Here is a 21,178-nt window from a genome sequence, read left to right on the forward strand (position 1 = left end):
AATTTAAAATTGCTCTGCTTCTCCTAGGCTGGACAGGGATCAAGGGAAATGAGGAAATTCCTGTAATGCTGCTAAGTAAGCAGGAGGACTTAAATACTAATCTGAAGTTGGCAGAAAGGTATCAAGTTGAAGCACAATAAAGTTTTGATGTTTTAGTTAATCATAATTAATGCTTAAAGTACAGCACCATCTGAAAGTAGTGACTACTAATGCTTTATCAAGATAGATACTGTACATAGACATGCAACATCTGAGCCTTAAAGCATTTGCATCTGGTATGATCTAAATTATGCATAACAACATAGGTTGAACTCTTGAATGAATTTTTCTGTTGCTTCTTTATTTTCAAGTTTGTCTATGTGTTTTTTCTTCTGATACTTTGAATAAATTTGTATTTAATTGAATTTATTAATATACTTTTAATTTTGCAGATATGCTGTGGTGCACTGCCTCTGAAAAAATGTTACTTTTGTTCCATTACTTTCCCCTTAGCTATTTAAGGATGCTTTCAGACGAAGATCAACACAAGACCAGGTGCTTGGCCCAGTATGAGGAACTTTGGGCATGCCCTGGTAGACTCTTTGCAGCCACTAGATGGCACATTGCAGAAGAATCTCTCTGTATATCCTAAATAGCAACTTGACATTTTCGGTCTGTTAGTATGATTAAAGGATAAATAATAGTAAATGTATCTTTAAAAGGAGAAAATGCACAACATTGACAGTAGTGATTAAGTTTTATTGAACAGGTATTATTTTGGACACCAGATGATTAAGCAAATTCAAACCACTTCGTTTCCAGGCTTTGGCACCTTGGTCATTACTAACTCAAATCATAAAGTTCAGTGAATAGCATTGTAAATTGTTTTATTGGTTCCATGTTGGACAAGATTTGAGGTTTGTGAAATTCCTTGAAGATTTAAAGTTACATATTTCCTAAGTCCTTGTATTTCTGTTTTCTATTCTTCATTTCTATTCTTTCTATTCTTCTGCATTTCATTGCAGAAATTTTAAGCTCATTTTCTGCCTTTGCAAATGCTAAAAACAGCATGTTACCTGTTGAGAGCAAAGAGTTTTATTCCTGGAACAAGTATGCTGAATGTAGAGAGTGGGAGTTTTGCACAGAGATGCACGCTTCTACCAACATACCAGAGTTATCTGCGGGAGGAATTACCTCTAGGGACAGAAGTGGAACCACTCATGCAGCTTCTGGAGAAAGTTCCATAGCTACATACATGCTTATGACTATTTGATAAAACAGAGGACCTTCATTTGTCTTTACTGTCTACAGGGTCTTGGGCAGCAGTTTTCACTTTTTTCCCTTCTATTTTGTTTTTATAATTCTTAATTACATCTTTGTTGTAAGTCTCCACAAATTCACTGAGAGTTTTAGTCTTGACTTGGCTTTTATTGTTCAGGTCTGTCTTCCTTATATCCTCCAGCCATCTCTGTAACCATTATGCTGTTTTCTTGTCTTATTGGCTTGTATTTCATTTTCTGAAAAAATCATTTTTCATTTTTTTGAGTTTTTTTTATGTCCATTGTATGTTAAGGATTTCCTTCAAGCAGTTTTTTTATGAAGACTTAGGATTTGAATTGTTAGATCTTGAAATATCTCAGGGTTTTCAGTGCTATACAGTAAGGCTTCCTTTAAATTGATTTTAACAGCTTCCGAGTTGATTTAAAGACTGGGAGCAAGTTTCTGATTTGCTCAAGCCAGCTTCAGGATTAAAAAGACATACTGACTTTTTCCTGTCTTGGCTTTAAAATTGTCATCTATTCTGTTAAGTCTGTTTGTGTTTTCAGTGCTTGATGAAGTGACTCATCACTTGCATGCCACTTTACAAATTCCTTGTAGAGATGTTTATGATGAGTACCTTTCTCAAATATAAGCTATTTTTATTCTTATTAGTCTGCTTAATGTTCATCTGACTTTCTGGTGTGGTTATGTGTAGTGGAAATGTATATGTGTATCAGGATAAATCCTTCATATTCTTTTATGTGTACATGTATGTGCCTGTAGTACTCTCTGTGTGTGTGTGTGTGTGTGTGTGTGTGTGTCTGGGCAAGGCAAGGCAGCATCATAACTCCAGGGAAAATGGAGGAGGTGACTGCGAGTCACCCATTTACTCACTGGCATATGCTCTGGGAAACCTGCATTTTGTGGTTTTGTAGTGCACTTGCTTTTTAGACAAGGCAGGCAAGAAGGCAGGCATCCCCTTCTCATTAACAAATTTATCACTTACAACCCTTATGTAAAACAAACCTAGTGTCAGCTCCAAAATGAAGAGCTGCATTGGAAATCACACCTAACTACAACAGGTGCTGAGTTGGCAGTTTCACAGAAGATTGTGAAATTTGATCGCACAATGGGAAATAGAGCCACTCCTTGAGGGCAATATCTGGAAACATAATGGGGAACCACCCTTCAAAGGTGATCTGTGTAATAATGGGGCTTAGAAACACTTTCTACCTGCTTTGCTTAGAAAATTATGAACATTTTTAATAGTGTTGCTGGTTTTTTGCACAAGCACACTATATTTAGCTATACTTCAACTAGTCCTGCCCTCAGACATACCCAAGGCCATAAACTGCCCCGTGTCTACTTGCCACTAATATCATTTCAAGTTGGAATCTGTTAATGAGTTTTCCGTTCTCTTTATGTCCTGGTATCATTGTTAGCTTCTCTTCTCTGTCTGTAGATTACTGCCCTGCCTTTCACCTGTCTCCTTCTGGAAGCTGGGGATTTGAATACCCTTCAAGTATCTTTTGCTGCAGCCATTTTATGGTARGTCTCTAACCTTTATATACTCATATATGCTAATGAACATGGAACACCCAGCATTACTGCATTGGCCCCATGACACTCCGTGCTACTTGATGTCTTTCTTCTTGAGATTGCCATAAAGATTGCACCTGTGCTCCTGCATGTACTTATGCACACCACAGCCTCTGAATAATGTAGAGTAATAGAAAAGACTTCAAAGAATCATAACACAGTTTTAAAGGGCTGGAAGGAGAGGATGATGGGAAATGTTATAAGAATTCAGCATTTCCTGCTTAGCTAAGCAGTAATTTAGAAGGACATGTAAACTATGTGCAAGTATTTCAAAGAAAACAAAAAGCAAACAAAAGCTATGCACACTGCCTTGATGCTGGAGACAAAGAGCAAGGATGGGAGAGGTTTGCAGCAAATATTCTGCTTGGGTTTGTCATTTTGTTAGGCTCTCAGACACAAGATGAGCAGGGTAATGAAAATATTTAGACAGACTTGGATATTGTTTGATAGAGGTAAATGCAAAGGGAAAGAAGGTGAGTGGGTTAGCAGTTATCTGAGTAAGTCCTTACATGAATGAGGTCAATTGCTCAGGAATTCTGATATTTTTTAGATCAAATGTACAATACACTTTGTCCTAGGCTACCATTAATTAGGAGAGAAAAAGGAAGGAGAAGGATTTTGAAGAGTTTGCATGCTGTTTTAGAGTGAAATTGACTCATAACATCACTTACGTTAAACCAGTGATGGTTAAGTATGATTTTAGTAATGCAATAGACTCTGTGCAAAAACTTAGGCAGGCAACAACAAAACAAGTGATTTAACTTGAAGTTCAATGAYACATATTGTCTAACTGTTCTGTTAGAACCCAACCTTATCTATTGGAATTATGTGCTTGATTTCCAAAGTGTCTTTGGAAATTCAGATGCTGATAGACATCCAAAAATTCCTGTGTCTTTGTCAGTTTGGTCATTAGGAATTTATGTGCTACTGAAAATCAGTTCCTGCAGAATAGGGATTAAACACTTAACTGTGTTAGGGGCTTTTGAAAAGATAAGTCTTGGTAYTGAAAATCCAAGTAATTGAGAGTCCAAGAAAATAACGCTCTCGATAATAAAGTAATTATTATTTTAATGTTAACAGAAATATTGACTTTGCTAACTTATCTGATTACTGTGAGTTATTTAAAGAAGGACATGGACAAGCAGTTGAAACATGGAAGACAGAAGTACAAGTAGTGATATTTTAAAAGAAAAAAATCTCCATAACACAGGGATTACATAAAAATCTTTAATTCAATTATACATACTTTAGGACACAAGAATTCCCCCATTCCCAAGAGAGTATTACTATTCCTATCATGACCTTGCAGGCTGTAATCTTACATAAATAACAATAGGACATACGTTCTAGGAAGAAAATGTCTTTTACATTCAAAACATAGCGAACTGTAAATAAATATATTGCAAAGTAATAGAATGGCCTGACACTATTTGATTTGTCTATAATCATATAATACATGCCTTAGTATGAATGCCCATATAATATACAACAATCTTATATACATTTTGAACATATACACAGAAGCCTGTATATTCACAGAGAGGTAAATATTAGTATTAGTTTTGATGATACAAGCATGAAAACAGGCACGTAGAGTCTCTCTTCTCCCTTTTACTTACACACCTCTTTCTTCTTTCTCACTCATTGCAGATTTTGGGTTTTAGAAGCAGAGCTTGAAAGACGATGGCTGTAGGTAGAACTTGGGGAAAATTTACCACTGCTACATGAGAGACAAAATCTAAAGGTATCTGTAACAGCTGAAAAGCAAAAGGCTGCCTCAGCTTTCTGCTGGGGTAACAAAATTGCCTACTAAAACAGAACCATTAGGCAATTTTATTGCTGTTATCAACAGAGTGATTTTGCTTGTAGGTGGCATGCCCTTTTCCACAGAATGGCCCGTCTCAACCAGTGCTTGTATAGATGATAGTCTTGCTCACATTGCAGTTCTATCAAACAGAATTGTTGGTTCCTTTGTCTTTCCATATTACTGGCATGAACTTGTCCCATTTGCCCAAGCTGGGAAGGTTTGCAATTGGAACAAGGATGCAGCCCAGGTGTTGATGCTTAGAGTTATTGTCAGAACTCCTAGGATGTTCAGTACAAATCCAGCTCTGGCCTAGAATTATAAAGAAGAAGGGTCATTAGTTGAACTGATTATTTCCTTCCTTCCCTGCTGATTAGCGTTGATTGTATGGATAGCTTTTCTGTCTTGCCTCTTTGGCCTTTATGCACAACTCCAACAGAAAATCTGCTATATCGAGTCCTATGAGGTGCCTTGAAAAGGCAGTATATTTCTGTGTTCCCCTGTTTGTGCAAGAGTGGAATTTTCCTCCATTTGAATTTAGGAATTTCAGAGCCTATTTATTCTTCTCAGACACTTTCATTTGGCATGACCTAGAATCAGATGTTTAGTGTTAGCATCCTATTTTTTTTTTTTACCTTCAGAAAGTCTAAGTAATTTTAATCAAATTACATTTCACCTGGTTTTCTTCTCAAAATATAATTTGTATTAGGGGAAACTGAGTTTTCCTTGGATAGAACTCTTATGTTAGAAGTCCTGAATTTCTTTTCATCTACGTATGGAGGACTTTCTCTTCTGATCTGGCATTTATCTCTAATGTTACTTTGGTTTTCTTCTGGATCAATGATAAATTAGGAAAACTATCAAGAGACATGGCATTCTTCTTTCTTTTCCATATTGAGAGAGGGTGTCAGGGCAGCCTAGAGAGCTGTACAAGATTTTGCTCTAATCCCTGCAGAAGAATTGTACAGAATGGCAGGATGATAGGACTCTTTTGGCCATCCCTATGATCTGCATTTGGGCTTTTGGAACAGTTACACGTTGCCATTTCTCATTGACAGCAAGGTCCTATTGGAACATCTTCAAGAGGCCTTTCTTGGATGTTTTCTAAAAGCTCAGTAGCATATTCATAAGGCTCTGAGTACATGTTAGAGTCAGAGTGACCCTTTATTAATTCACACATGTATGTTCTTCTTTTCTATTGACTTTAGCAGAGTACAGTCAGTTTTCTAACATTCTTTCAAGAAGAACCAATATTAAAAAAGGGAAGGTCAAAAACTAGTGATGAAAACTCTGAAAAGAAACATGCTTTTGCTCACCATATCTATAACCTTGAGTTGTCCATATGAGAAGACAATAGCATTAGGAGGAGTGGCCACTGGGAGCATGAACGCCAATGATGCAGAAAGTGTACAGGGCAGCATGACATAGAGTGGATTGAGGCAGATCGCTTGAGCCTGTGCAGGAAGGAGAGCAAAGATGATGTTGGTTGATATACAAAAATGCGTAGAGATCTCCCAAGGGAAGACTGTCTTTGTCCATGTTGGAAACTCCATTCTTTCACAAATATGAGTGGCTGTAGCCACTCATATTTTGGTTCTGCTTTAAAAACTTCTGCTCAATGTCTTTATGCAGCAAAAGCAAGAACTGCTTTTGTGGTCAGTGCTTTGTGTTCCTGATTGTGGAACCTGATCACTGCTGCAGTAGAGATTAATAATAATGGTTGTATTCAACTCTAAAACCAGGAAAGCAAATGTAAAATGACTTCAGACTAGTTAAGAACAAAATTAAATTATCGGTGGAACTAGGATAGCCCAAAATTTGAAGATGAGTGGATAAGTTTACAAGTTAGTTGGAGTCAGTGGCCTATGCAAAAAGATTTTGTTGTAGCTTATTCAGATTCTATCTGGAACCAGGATTTCACACTGCAGAAATATGTCTACCCCAGCAACAGCAGTCTTCTGTGGAAATGCAAAAGTCTGAATTAGGTCATAGAGACTGATCTTTACAGAGACTTCTGGAAGGTTAGTGGTTGGAGTGAAGTACAGTAATGCAATGTGGCAGGGAAGCAAATGCTGCTGCTGCCTCTATCCAGAATAAATAGAAAAAAGCAAGTACAGCTGGCAGTGACCTCATGAGGTTGTTTAGGCCAGAAGGCAAAGTCTAATAGGCCGGTGAATTTAATCCCTTTACTTTTTACCAACATTGATTTTAGAAAGGTTGAACTAAACATATAGTGTATGCAAATATATATGCATATACATATATATATTTGTATATTTTAAATCTTGTCTCCTAATCAAATACATGAACCAGTGCTTGGCCTTGTCAGCTAGTTAGTTTGTACAATTGGAGCAGAGTTGAAAGCTGATCTTATGAAATATTTTGAAACACTGGAACTTACCATTGAAGCCAGAATAGGGAGAAAGAGGGTAGTAGTGGCTACATTGCTGGTGCACTCAGTGAAAGTGGCAATGAGGAGACACAACAGGAAAGCAATAGCTGGATGAGGGATGTTCTGCAGAGGAGTCAATTTGTCACCTAGCCATGCAGACAGACCAGATTCCTGTTAGGGAAGAAGAGGAAGAGGTCTGTCAAGATAGTAGGCTGGAGAACARATTCCCACATCACTGTCCAGTTACATTTCCCTTACCAGTTCCACCCTCTGTTCTTTTACAAGTTCTTATACAAACTGCTTTCTACAGAAAAACACGTAGAGGCTTTGTTTACAGACACAATAATTCAGTAGGTCAAATAAAAATCAACATACGTTCCATTCCAGAGCCTTTGAAAGAAAAAGATACCGTGTTTACAATACTTTATTGATAATGAATAGTTATTTCTTCAGGCCATTAGTTGTTCATGGACTTTTTTAAAATCTAAACTAAGATCTTTGAACTCACTTTCTAAAATACCTACATATATCCTAGGATATATTCTAGCTATTAATGTAGTTTCATCACAGCTGAGTCTGAGATCTTCATCAATTATCTGAAGCTCTTCTTTACTTTCATCTTTTTCAGAGGCTGGAAAATACCAGTATCTTCCCTATTATTCAGGGCTGTAATTTGGGCATCATTTTTATTCAGGTCTTTCTCTCAAGAGGATATATCTTTACTGTGTCCGTCTTGCTTCTTCATGCACTATGGCTTAACTTTTCTTACTGTTTTTGCAAACACCATTCCTCTCCATGTCCTCCTTATTTAATGTCTCGACTACTGCAGCCTGTCTTTTCTAACACTGAAAAGTGCTGTCTCATAGGAGTGTTGGAATCTATCTTCAAAGGACTAGTCTAATTCTATGTCCTACTGCAGGGTTGGCTCTACCTAAATTATTCCTGACAGATGTTTTTCTAACCTGTAGTTAAAAATCTCCAAAGATTTCAAAATTTCCCCAAATTATTTATTCAAGTGCTTAACTATTTTTGCAGTTGAAATATTTTCCTAATGCTTAACCTAAATCTCCTTTACTGCAGTGTAAACCCTTTAGCGCTTGTCCTAGCCACAATGAGAATAGAAAAAAGTATACTGTCTTCCGTTTTGACACAGCCTTTTATGCATTTGATGACTTTTTAGAATGAATTAATGTAATTTCTTGAATCTTTCATTTTCCCAACATTTTCTTCCAGACCCATGATCATTCTTGTTCCTCTCCTCGAAAGTTTATTCATATAGTCCACATATCGTTGAAGAATGATATCCAGAACTTAATATATTAAAGTACCTGAGGACTTACTAGGCCTGAGTGAAAGGATTTAATTTTACATGTCTTATATATGATGCTCCTACCTATAGTTTCCAGATGCTTGCTTTTTTCCTCCGTAGTGGTATAAAAATATTGGCCTGAGTTAATTTTATGAGCAGCTTTATAACCTATCTGCTCATTTCCACATCTTGTATTTGTGGTACTTGATTATTCCTACCTGTTTCCTATATTGAGTTGCATCCTTGTTTTCTGTTTTATAGTAACACTTTTACAGGTCCTAGTGATCTTTGAATTCTAAACTAGTATTCCCAGGTGCTTGAAGCCTCTTCCAATTTGATTATTGTTTGCAGATTTAATAAATATATTGTCTGTTCCATCATCTAAGTCATTACTGAAAAATAATTTGTAGCACTGGACTCCTCGCAGATGCCTGCAGAAGTATATCGGTACATCCTTCAGTCTGACAGCCTGGCATTCTTATCTACTCCTTAAGATTTTCTAGCTAGCTGTGCATCTGTCTTATAGTAGTTTAATTTAAATCATATTTCCATAAACAGTGTATGTTTGAAATAGTTTGGAAATCCATCCTGGGCACATTAACACCTCATGTTTGCCATATCGATTAAGTTTTGTTGAATAGAATCTGTAATGCATTGGGGTATTTTCTTAATCATCCACTTTTTTAGAAACATAGTTAATTATGCTGCCTTGACTGGTTGGTAGGCAACAATGATTTGTTCTTCTAACCACAGCACTCCTCCTAAGAGTGGCGAAGTCTGTCTTACTGCCACTGGCTGCCGAAATGCTCATTTGGTGCTACCAGTGTGCCCTCTTCTGTTCTAGAAGAGCGCACACAAAAAGTAAGATGGAAAGTGTGCAGTAATCAGCTTATCAGGTAAACGGAAGAATGTTACCTCACTGCCTTTGGCTAAGGCAAAGCCACCTCCCAGCAGAAAAACAATGTTCCATGGCATTTTCTGATGAACTGTTTTCCAGTCCAGGAGAGCTGAAGGTACTGGAATCTTTGGTTTGCTGTCTAAAATCCAAAAAGATTTTGTAAGCCCTATTACATTCTTCACAGAAAAGAGAACTTGTGAGTGGGAAGTGATTTTAGTCTGAACATTGGGAAAAACTTTCTGTCAGCAAGATCAACTAGATTACGAAATTATCTCCTAAAGGAAATGATGGGAGCCTCAGCAACAAAGATTTTAAAACTTGACTTGCAAAAATTCTAATGAATAATATGTTGTTGCTCCAAGAGGCATAGCAAAGTGAACTAAATGTATGAGTGGATTAATATGGAAACATATCCTCAGAACTGTATGTGTTTCTGTTAAGTCACCTATTCTTTCCTGAAGRATCCAGCTTCAGAACCTTTAGTGTACTAATCTCTGGAGCACTGCTTGGATAAGAGTTCTTCACTTAGTGCAGTTACAAGAAACAGAGATGTGATATATGTCTTGCCTAGCCTAAAGCATGTAGCCATAACTATGCAGGAAGTGCAGTTTGAAATCTTGTTTAATGTTTGAAATTTCCTTTGTAAATCTAAAATGTAAGGAAACTTCCTGTGTTCCTGTTCTGACACTTGAGTTTTGATGCCTTCAGTAAACTTACTTGTTTGTTGTTTGTGTCTACCACTGGTATGGGAGAAAGATGTAGGAATCTCAGCAGGGATGATGAACAGCAAAATTGAAATGAAGACGACAACTGTAGCATCCGTGACAAAGCTGTAATAGGTCAGTCAGAAAATTAGTCTAATAGTGTTTTAGATGCATAGGGAACTGAAAGAACAGGGTAGCACAATAATAAGTGAAAGTTTTGCATGTAAACTTGGTATGATGGTAGAGAAAAGCTTGTTCACAGACTAGGTAGTAGTAAGGCCATCTGGGAATACAGATGAAATATGATTTGGGAAGTCAGGCTACACTTTATATTTCTAGGATTTCCTGCTTTATTTTTGCTCGAAATTAGGAGGAAAAGTGGTAATACCTTGTACCATTTTTGTTGAAGAGAGTAGTTGCCCAGCCTGGCATGAAACCAGGGTCTCTAGTAAACCACAGCAGTACCAGTAGTATGAAGAGGACCAAAACTATTATCTCTGCAAATTTCATTGAGCCCAACTTCTTGTACTCATCCTTGATAATGCCATAAGCCCGTCGCTCCTTAGCCTTTTCAGAGGCATTCGCAGAACAACCAAAATTCTTCTGAAAACTAGAAAGAAAATGGACAAGAGATATCAGAGAAATTTGCCAGATATCTTCAGATTCAAGAATCCAAATTCTGTAACTCAGCCATATTGCCATATATATATGTGTGTGTGTGTGTGTATATATATATATATATATATATATATATAAAAATTATCATAGCATCAACAGCCATAGGTGTGGATAGTAACTGCATTGTACTACATGCTATCAAGATGAATGAAAAGAAGCTTCCTGCCCCCAAAAGCTCATGATCTAAATGTAAAAAGCTGCACTATCTGGACACAGATGGGAAATGATGATGCTAGTGTGACTGACAGGGCAATATGATCACCAGTGAGTAAACAGTTGCCAAGTCTTTTTAATTACAGAAAATGAGAATTTTTAAAGAGGAATTTGAAGAATAAGAAGGTGCTTTTGCAGATGTTTATAGAGCTCTTTCCAGTTAGAGAAAAAGAGGTTGGCGATAACATAAAACTGATAGTCTAAGTATTAAACAGGTAGGTAATGCAAACTGGTCATACGGGCTGATTAGAGTTGGGAACTGGCACAATATTAATCCTGTGGGTCTGTAGCAACTCTCCTCATAACGGTATTTACTGGCTATATGTAGAAATCAATTAATGGAGTGTTGTCATTCCTGGTTTGAAGCACAACAAATTTTTTTGGACGTGAAAGAAATGCTGCAGAATAGGTTATATTTAGTTAAAGCTTCTATTTCCGCTTAGCACAAAAGAGGTAGCCTGGAATATATTTATCTGGGATTTGATCAGGTTCCCTGGAGAAAAAGTTGCAGCATTTTAACAGGTACTTAGTATGCAGTTCTGCTACTGTCTGTTGTAGATGAGTGCTTTTTTTTACTTGCTGTCTGACTTTTAAGCACAAGTTCAATAATAAAAGTATCAATTATGTTATAATATGTAATGAATACTTAATAACAGAAGAATCAGCTGTGTTACAGTTTGTAAAGGGTACTTACTTAAAGCCCAAGAACAATATCTGCAGCCAAATCCAGGACAAAAACAGCAACAGGACCATGGTGGGAAAAGCAAAGGAGAACCAAGAGGCAAAGGTGATCACATTGCCGTTATTAGGAAAGAGCCTGTAAAATGCAGATGGCTGTCAGCATCCAAAATTCTGCAGTTTCTTCTGTATTTAATTGATGATTCAGAAAAGGGGAGGTACTATGCAGCCCACTAAGGAAGAGAAGATAACTTCCCTGCAGAGTTACCAAATTGATATTTTCCTCCTCTGTGTTGGCTAGAAGTCAGCTGTAGCACAAAGATGCAGCTAGTGAGTATGAAATCCCAAATTCAACCAGACTTACTCATCAACCTGCCCTTTCAGTACTAGATTCGGTGTCGTCCCAGTCAGAGTTGCAATCCCACCAATACTGGCTGAGTAACAAATACAAAGGGACATTCCCTTGCAGAATTTCTTGTGATTCTCCTCCAGAAGTTTTTCATTTTTCTGTTTCTTGTCTTCCTCAACTGTCATAACATGACTATCACCTAGGTCCAAAGATATGAAAAAAAGGTTACAGAAGCTAGATTGGATAGGAAGAGATCTTGTGCCTGTGTAATGCAGGACAACAAGACTAGGACACAATAGACTCAAAGGTGATGGTTCTAAATTTACTTATTTTAGGGCTGACACTGTTAATTCTTTGATGTTAAGTCCATTTTCTTTGGTTGTCCTGTCCTGAGGTTTTTTCAGAAAAACATATTTCTAAAAATAGAAGCACACAAGGCTGAAATGTGTGATAATGTACAAATATCCTGCTGACACTCCTCAGTGAATTAGGGCAATATCTGAACTGCACACGGGAAGAGAGAGAGAAAAGAATTCAGGAAGGTGCAACAGAGTCGTAGGAGTTGGAATCAAGGTAACTCATTGTGTACCAGCATCTGACTAAGGGCACTGTGGTTTACAGTCAGAAATACCTGAGCAAGCTCAAAGATGGGAAGAGGGAAAGACAACAGATAAAGAGATACTTTTGCATGGTTGTATATCTTTGGGTTAGAGTTGTCATTATAATCTTTATCTAACCTTCCAGCATAAAACAGGCCAGGAAATTTCCCTCAGGAATTCCTGATTATCTGATAATTTACACAGTAGATTACAGTTGAGCTAACATAAGTATATAGGGAAATATGAAGCCTAATGTAAGGACTTCAACTAACAGAGAATTTATACATTCTGTTGTTTTATTGATTACTTATTCATATTTGCAATCTATTTCTAACTTCAGCCAGGTCAGTAGATTTTGCTATGCTTTTGTCTGATTCATGGAAGAGCATCATAAATGCTGTGTTACATAGTCAGAATGCCTTAGGTACATTCCTCTTTTAGAATTTAGAAGCAATTTTAATGACAGTGAAGAAGGCATCAGGTCACCCTCCATTATCCCAATGAGAAAAACACCCATAACCCATTCACCTTTTTGCTCGGTCACTTTGGAGCTATCTGGTTTAGTTGATTCTTCCTGCAGTTCAAAGCCTTTATTGATGTTTTCAGACACTTGCTCAGCTGGACTAGACTCTAGTTCTGACTTGTGCAACTGATCCAACACTGCTTGTGCTATTGGCACCATCATGGCAGTGGTGGCAGTGTTGCTGATCCACATCGAAAGGAAGGCAGTCACAATCATGAAACCCATGAGAAGTCTGAAATAAAGAGGTTTGAAAAGCCAGTTCAGAACTCAGAAGTGCAATGCCTTTTTTTATTACAAAGTTTTGGTTACAAATGTTAGGCTTGGAAAATGCTTAACAATTAAGATCCAGGACCTCCTTTTACCCTAGTCTGCTTTAAATAACTCAAGCAATGGAAATTTCTTAATGTGAAAGACACAGCCAGATTTAAGCTACATTTTTCTTTTTGTAATTTCAACCAATTGTGTTTTCACATTCTTATGACTAGGAAAGTAGGAGCTGGTATCCTAGAGCAAACAGTTTATTTAGCCAGTATCCTGTTTATTCTACAAGCTTCAGAAGAAGACATACCATCTCAATAATACATATTAATATATTTTGAAGAGGAATTGCAAACTGAGTTTGATCCCAAGTGGCAATCAGTTTAAACCATAAGGAAGATGGTCATTTTTAGATGATTTTATCTAACCTCTATCATTTAAGATTGTCTTCTGAGTCATATAAAAATCTAATCCTTGTTTCAGTATTGCTGTTATTTGTCTCAAAATTATTCTCTAGATGTGATGTAGATTATACATTATATCCAAAGAGCTTTATCTTGTATGCATTTTTATTCTTTTGCTTTGTAATTTCCTTTGTTATTCTCTCTTCTCATGATCTGAGACAAGTTAAATAACCTCTGCATAGCTTAAGCTTCTCATTTGGTAAATATTTGTTGCTTCCAAAACAAGCATCCCCATATTTTCTCTTCTCTTTGCAATCAGTATAACACTTAGAAAGTTTATGTTTTCTAAGGTTGAGATAAAGCCTTTCCTGATTGTTTAAAGCTGTGCTGCTGGCCAGGCTTAATGCCCTTGTCTCTTCAGAATCAACTGTCTTGGTTCCTATTTCTTAACCTAAAGCAATTTGAAACTCAAAAAAGAGGCACCAGGTCTGCAACACATCAAAGGATCCCAATTCCTTAGGTTTGCAGGCACTATCTAACTCACTTGGACTTTAGAAAAGCAGTTTTAGGATATGATTTGTAGATTCACATAGGAGACTGCAGGCAGCCCATGTCCTTTACCCCACAGCATTTTCATGGCTGTTACTCACAGGGCTGGTCTGACACCAATGATTAGCAAGACCTGCAAAGCAATGCGCTTATGTAGATTCCAGTTCTCAACAGCAATGGCCACCAGCAGTCCCCCAATGAAAAGCATATTGGTATCCTTCAAATATTCCCTGCAGACCTGTAATATGGAACAAGGGAAAGAAAACAATGCTAAGAAGAAGCCAAGGTTTAGAGAGAAGGCATTTTCTGAAGGAGGATCTTGTCCCAAAGGCATTTGCACGAGTAACTATGGATTGCATCTGAACAATGAACTTGCTTTGATTTCAGATTAGCAGCTCCACCCAGAGGTCATCCTAGACACGTGCAAGTTTTCTGTACCATGGAGAGTACAGACAATTCCCTGTGTAACAATAGTGCAATTTTCTCCTCTTTGCACCACACTCTGGAAGACACCCTGGCCAGTAAGTACATAGGCAGACAAGGAATGGATGTCTTACTGTTGTGGAATCCATGATACTCATTAGTGGGAACAGCACRACAGGAAAGAAAGCCGTGACAGCCAATGGCAAAGCTTCTGTGCACCAAAACAGTGCCATCAATATGATAACGTAAGCACATCGGGCTTCCTGAAAGAAAGAGAGTACAGGCTTTCAGAACAGACCGTACGTCTCACTTAGGCTTTGAGAAGGCAACAGCCCATGATTAAATCCCCTCATCGCCTGATGAAGGATTTTGGTAAAAGGCTGTTTGCTACCCTCTTTCTCTCCCTTCTGTCCCTACACGTGCAGATCCTGATCAAACGACAAAGTATTCAATAATCTTGTCAGAATTGCGAGGAAAAGATAGGGGTTGCACTGCTTTCAAGTGATTTATTTTGTGATAGAGCCTTCAATGAGGAAAGACAAGAAACTCAGAAACAAATGGATGACTTTGAACCCTTTGTGATAAGGAATTGGCAGTTCTTGCATAGACTTCTTGATTTTGCTGATGGAGGTATTTTCTTTTTGATTTATTTCTGTCTGTAATGATCAAGTTGTAGAAAAAGTCATTGACCCAGTCAAGGTTTCTCCACCTTTTTCTTTGCAATTTTCATGACATTGCCCAGATGAACCCCAGCTGTTTTCAACAGCCTAGATTCCTTGTACTGTAAATACTTTTACCTATTTTTCATCAGATTTTTAGACTCGCTGACAAACTAACTGGTCACAGGTCGGTTTCAGCTTCCATTCACTTTGAGTTGCTTCTTTAAGCAAAGTATGATTCCATATTTCATGTACTCTTTTTTTTAGAAAACATTGATTTACTTCTGCTTTGGAGAGCAGCTCCAATTTTTGTATATAAATATTTAACTCAGTACCAGAACTAGAAGGATTCTTTCACATGGCTGGGCTGATAAAGAAAGCAAGAAAAAGTAATATTGCAGAGTACAGCGTCTCCTTCGTTCTGAGACTAGCACAATGATGGGAGCCAGCACTGGCCAGGGCAAGGGATTTACAGGAAAAAAGTGATTGTGTGGTCTTGGATCAAGGATGCCCCCTGAAATATACTGGACAATACAAATGAAAGTGTACTGATTCTTCTTGAGAAAGCAATGAAGAAAAAGAGAGAGAAAGTGTAATGGCTAGATTACAGAGGATTAAGCCAAGGAGCCAAAATAGAAGCCAGCAGGATCAAACTTGTGATGCTTTAGAACATACTCAGAACTTCTGAATATGGCACGGAAGTTACAGAGCTGGTGAAGGGAAAGGATGAGCAGGGGAGCTGAGTAGTCTGGAGGAAAGAAGATATAGGTGGTAAATTACCAGAGCAGCACTATTGGAGAAGTAARGCTAAAAGAGATTTCTGAAGAGAGAAAAAGATGCATTTTTGAGCCTGATTTTTAATGGAAGCAATAGAAACCTTAATTAAATATCCCATCAAGGACTGAATGTAATTTCCCTTTTTGGTGATCCTTTTTTTCTCATTCTTTGTTATCAAGAGAAGCCAATGGGTTCTTCCTGAGAGACCCTGCCAGGGCTTTGGGACACATATTGTATGCCCAGGGCTATTCTTTTCCAGCCTACTGTGAGCAGACTCACAGCAAAAGCTGGGATAGGACTTTTCACCAGGTCAGTGGTCCTGTCAGTCAGTTTCTCATTCCTCTGCCTTTAGATGAAATCTTTAGTGTTGTCTGCTCTTGTTTATTCTAGTCTCCAGTGTTATGTCATTATAGGACAGGTTAATTGCTCAACAGAACAGATGTGTAAAATTTCTACCTGTAAGTTGTCTGCTTATAACCCTGCATGCTGAAGCTTTCCCTGCCCAGCAATACCACTGTGTACGATTCTAACACCAGAAGGCTTCTTACAGACTCCAAGGGAAAAACAGTGCCCAGGACCTTTTAAATCTTTCTGCTGTAGCTGACTGCATAGAAAGCGGAGAGTCATTTTCAAGCAGGAACTGAAACAAGACTGCCAAATTATTCCACAGGCAATACCAAAGACCTGTTGCGTGGTAATAATGACTTGAGCAAGTAGGTTTGAACTTAGTGGCCTCAGGAAAAAAAAATCTTGCTCTGTTTCTTGCTACTTTAGAACTCTTCTGATTCAGCTCTCTTTTAACTTCAGTAAGTTAACTTCTTTTGCCTATGAGAAGTTAACTAGCAAAAAATTACTTTTTTGTTTTTCTTTTCAGTAAGCTTTTAAGTGATAGTTTAAGCTGTTTTATTTGCATAGCGATGGAATAGGAGGACATGCCTCATCAGTTACCACATTTCACCTCAAGGCAGTGCTGCTCTGTCTTTCTTGCTTGCAGTCCTCTGGTCATAGCTCAAAAGACTCTGAAAATACTCAGATAAAGAGCTGTGGGTAAGAAGGGGCTTTGGGACAGGCTGCACAAAAAGACAAGAAACAAGAGCTAGTGGATTCAAGAATGAACCTTGGGGAAGGAGACAAGAAACTGRGAGTTAGTAGGGATCAGGGGGCAGGCAGGCAGGCAAAGAAACCAGAGGAAAGACCTAGGACTTGATATCCAAAGAGCAGTGACAAGAGAAGGAGACTGGGACTAGCTATTTAATGGTACTGGGACTGGAATAAGAGACCCGAAGAGCAGAGACTAGAGCTGTCTGCATGAAGAGATTGGGCGTGGGAGAAAATGAGCCAGGGTGAAGAATAATCAGAATGTTGGCACTCTGCCTGCTCTCGGTCCTGTATTTCAATGATCAGTGTCTTAGTAGTTCCTGCTCTCGTACCCCAAGTTTTTATAGTTTACTTTTTCTCCGAAGGAATTATAAGCAAGGCATCTTCAAAAACTTGACATTTTAAATTTTAAATCATTTTTAGAAAGATTATAACAGAAATATGCTAAAGAAAAGAGTGAAATACATCCTATTTTTTCCTTATTTTTTAGGATGACTTGTCTATTTGACCTAGAAAAATGTCTCTTCTATCTGGCAACAACAATGACAAAAAATTAGAAGAGGGTGTGGGTTGGATATTTTTAGAAAATCAGAAGGAGGGTTAAAATTGAGCCTAACACTGCAACTTAGATGCACAGGTATGAGCTTCAGCATATCAAGTATTTTGCTAAATCAGTTAGATGTGAAGCAAAAGGTACAAAATCACATATGTCATTGTGCATGCTTCTAAAATATGCAGTCACAGATATATCTGTTTATCCTTCTAGGTCCTTTTGCTTTTAGGCCTCCCTACTATCAGTAGTCAAAGAGGGTCTACTCAGAGAAAAGGCTGTTCAAGCAACAAATGATGGAACTGCCTCTGAGAAGGAACTGATGTGTTCTCTTCAGTTCTGCCACTTAAAAGGAGCAATTCTAAGGAGAGATATGGCTCTCAAATCCAATTTTAGAAGTTCTTACCTGGGTAGGAACAGCCAGAGGCAGAGGAAGAAGCAAAAGAGGTGTTAGGACAGCAACCAGATAATTCCTGTAGGCTACAATCACTTGCCACACACCAGCCATGGTGCTGGAGCTAGCCCAGTGCTGAAAGGCCCTGAGGTCTGTTTTTAGAGACTATATAAATACTCTGAAATATTAAACATTGACCTCTAGAAGTTGGGTGTTGTTTTTGGAACTGTAATCAGAGAAAGAAGGAAGAGAACAAAGAAGGGAGGGGACAGCAAAAGAGTGGCAAACCAGGAACTTTCTTAAGACAGTCTTCTGATGCTTGGTAAATCCAGGAGAGAATTAACTCCTTGTTGTCCGTGCTGTCTGTTTTATTAAACACAGACAGGCAACCGTAACCATCCTGAAATATCCTGCATCAAAACCTGTGTTCAAACTTTTATTCTTAGGAATCTTATCTAATGAATATTAAAGTTTTGGTATTTAATAGTGCTTTCTTTGAATAGATATAGTTATTCCTCCCATAGAAAGAGAAACTGCTCCCTCTATGATCAGTTCAAGTTTGTTTTAAAAATGCATAGAATTAAAAAAGAAACACATCCACATATATAGCACTCAAATACGAAGATGAGGAACATCTACACACAGCTTTCGTAGTATCCACTGACAAATTCTTTTGGCAGCAAAATCCACTAGGGCAGAGCTCTGTCACCAGATGCCCCATCACATCCCCATTCAGAAATGGACTTACAGTCCTAACCATCCRAGAGCAGGGGCACCCATGTCCTTGCAGGCCAAAGACCACCCTTATAATAGTTCTGTTTTCTTCTACTCTATTTTGAGAGAAATAGGGGAAATGTTAAGGTCTGATCAGAAATCAGTTCCTCCCACATGATAGTTGTTTATGTTATAAGAAAGATTTAGGGCCAAAGAGAGAAACCAATAACTCTTTCTACCTTATATCTGATTATATCTGGGTTGGCTGGGAAAGACTTAGCTACATTGCAGCACTCTGCAGTCGTTGTTGGTTTTTTTCACCTTTCTGATCTTACAGGTTTTTGAGCACAGCCTTGGTGGGTTTCAGGGTCTTAAAATAAAAATAAAAAGTGAGGTTTTTGGGAAATTACCAGTAATTGCTGTCCCAGTTCCAACAGGCTTTCAAGATGCAAGCAGTGAATTACCTGAATCTGCAGACACGCAGGAGAGGAACTGAAGTTCTGCTTTGCTGAACTGCATTGCTGCATTTCACATGTGGTCTACAAAATGAGTGAACTGTGCTTGAGCAGACATCAGTAAGTAACCTGTTAGAGCTACGAGACTATTTCTGAGAACTTGCTGATAGTAATCTGTAACAGATTCTTTTTCCAGAGTTTTAATTACTCAAAATTGCTGTTTGCAATGTAAAAACAATCATTTCATTTATACTAAGGTAATTTCATTTCTTAACCTGAGTGAGAGATGCTGAAAATGTGAGTGCACTGGATATGGGAAGGGAGGTTTGAGAACAACAGAAATTTAAGTTAAATTCTGCACAGGAATTAAGTTGGTAAAAGCCCTAAATCAGGGCATAATTTGAGGAATACAGAGGGACATTAATACCAAATTAACAGTAGCAATTTTTTTTAACCATTTCGTAGATGTATTGTCTCAACATCAGTTAGGATCAATGACAGTGCTCCTGACCTGGAACACAGACCAGTCTGCAACTGGACTGGAATTTTGCTCAGGCTCGCCTGTGCTCAATGATGTCGGTGGTGGGTGGGTGGGCAACAGAGGTGCTTTAATCAGGTTTTATTCTCTCTCAGTCCTACAACTGGTCCTGTTCCTGGTTTAATTCAGACAAGTAGGCCACAATTCCTTATGGTTTTGAAAAGAGAGCCAGAGCAGCCAATGTACAAAGTAGGTGCATGGGAATGATTGTGGGATCTCCTCCATCAGGAATCTTCAAATACAAAAAGTGCTGCCAGGTTCAATTAAAGTGGGGTTTCAGTTGCCAGAGCTGCAACTCACAGCTGTGTTGCATGCTTCATTCAGACATATTGCTCATGAGAAACAGCATTGTGTTAAATAACTGCTAATCCTAAGCTTTAGCATTTCACCCTTGGTACAAAAAGAATAAGAAGGAGTTTTCAGATGAATTATATTCCCCACATTTTTGCATTCACTTAATGTTGAATTAGTGTCTGAAAAGGTGCAGTGACAAAATCAGCCAACGGCAAAGTCATTTTTCTACTTTATACTCTTGTGTCCTAAGGTTGCAATCAAAATCTAAAAGGAAACCTCTTCATCTTCACATCACTATAGCATGAAGGTTGGCCTCTAGCTGCACTCTTGTCTATGCAATAGAAGTAACTATGCAAAGGTCCTCAGCTAACAAATTACTGCTGTTCTTTGGAAGCAAMACATCCACAGTGATTTTGTTTCCACTGCCATTTGGGTCCTGTTACTCTCAGAGCTGCTATAAATGAGTCCTGTAGGTCTGCTACTGCAAAATGAATGGTTTATGTCTTCAGCGGGATTTGTTTAGAGCTTCACCTGTATCCCATTAACATTCCCTCAGTGGTGTCAATGGAGTGATGCCAATTTACATTAATTTGGAACTGCTCCATTTTATACAAACTGGTTAATCTAATACTCCGAAGTGTGCTCTTTGAATTTAAAGAACAACTTGGTTTTTGTCTACGGAACTGCTGTTTGAGGCAGACCAAACCTTAATAACGCAGCCAAACCCTCTTGTATGTTAAAGTTTGTAAGTTATTTTGTCTTTAAAAAAGAAATATTTTCTAATGTGCTGCAGATTAATAGAAGTGATTACTACAATAACATTTTTCAGCTTCTAGTGCTTTTAAAATGTTGATTATAATTGTTCCTTTGTTTGGTGATAAAAAAAATCAGGTTTTAAGTTTAAATTACTTTTATTATCCATAGGTAACACAAACAGGGTTGCAAGTTACATACTTGGCAGTGATACAGCAGCAAGCCCCGAGCCCCGTACAGTGAAACTGAAGCATGAACCTTCCCCTCGTTCCGCAGCAGAAGAAGCTACACGGAGGTACAGAAGATGCAGCGGCTCTGTCTAGGCTA

At 38.1% G+C, this 21,178-nt stretch overlaps 1 protein-coding gene across 2 annotated transcripts; it reads right to left on the bottom strand.

The window, feature by feature from the left end:
- Positions 1 to 4,724: 4,724 nt before the first annotated feature.
- On the bottom strand, positions 4,725 to 18,211 carry SLC13A2 (solute carrier family 13 member 2). Of its 2 annotated transcripts, none has more exons than XM_026055300.1 (12): positions 18,110 to 18,211; positions 14,754 to 14,882; positions 14,298 to 14,434; positions 12,976 to 13,217; positions 11,879 to 12,032; positions 11,531 to 11,653; positions 10,334 to 10,555; positions 9,983 to 10,071; positions 9,259 to 9,380; positions 7,044 to 7,205; positions 5,959 to 6,096; positions 4,725 to 4,954 (listed from the first exon to the last, which is right to left on the bottom strand). In XM_026055300.1, the coding sequence occupies exons 1-12, from the start codon at positions 18,209 to 18,211 to the stop codon at positions 4,823 to 4,825; spliced, it is 1,752 nt and encodes a 583-aa protein (XP_025911085.1). In that variant the 3' UTR covers positions 4,725 to 4,822. The 2 variants fall into 2 exon arrangements, with proteins under 2 accessions (XP_025911085.1, XP_025911084.1); XM_026055299.1 differs by having other exon boundaries at positions 14,298 to 14,514; positions 14,726 to 14,882.
- Positions 18,212 to 21,178: the final 2,967 nt, after the last annotated feature.

This window comes from Apteryx rowi, unplaced genomic scaffold (assembly GCF_003343035.1).
Source record: "Apteryx rowi isolate R43461 unplaced genomic scaffold, aptRow1 scaffold_99, whole genome shotgun sequence".
NCBI classification, from domain to species: domain Eukaryota; kingdom Metazoa; phylum Chordata; class Aves; order Apterygiformes; family Apterygidae; genus Apteryx; species Apteryx rowi.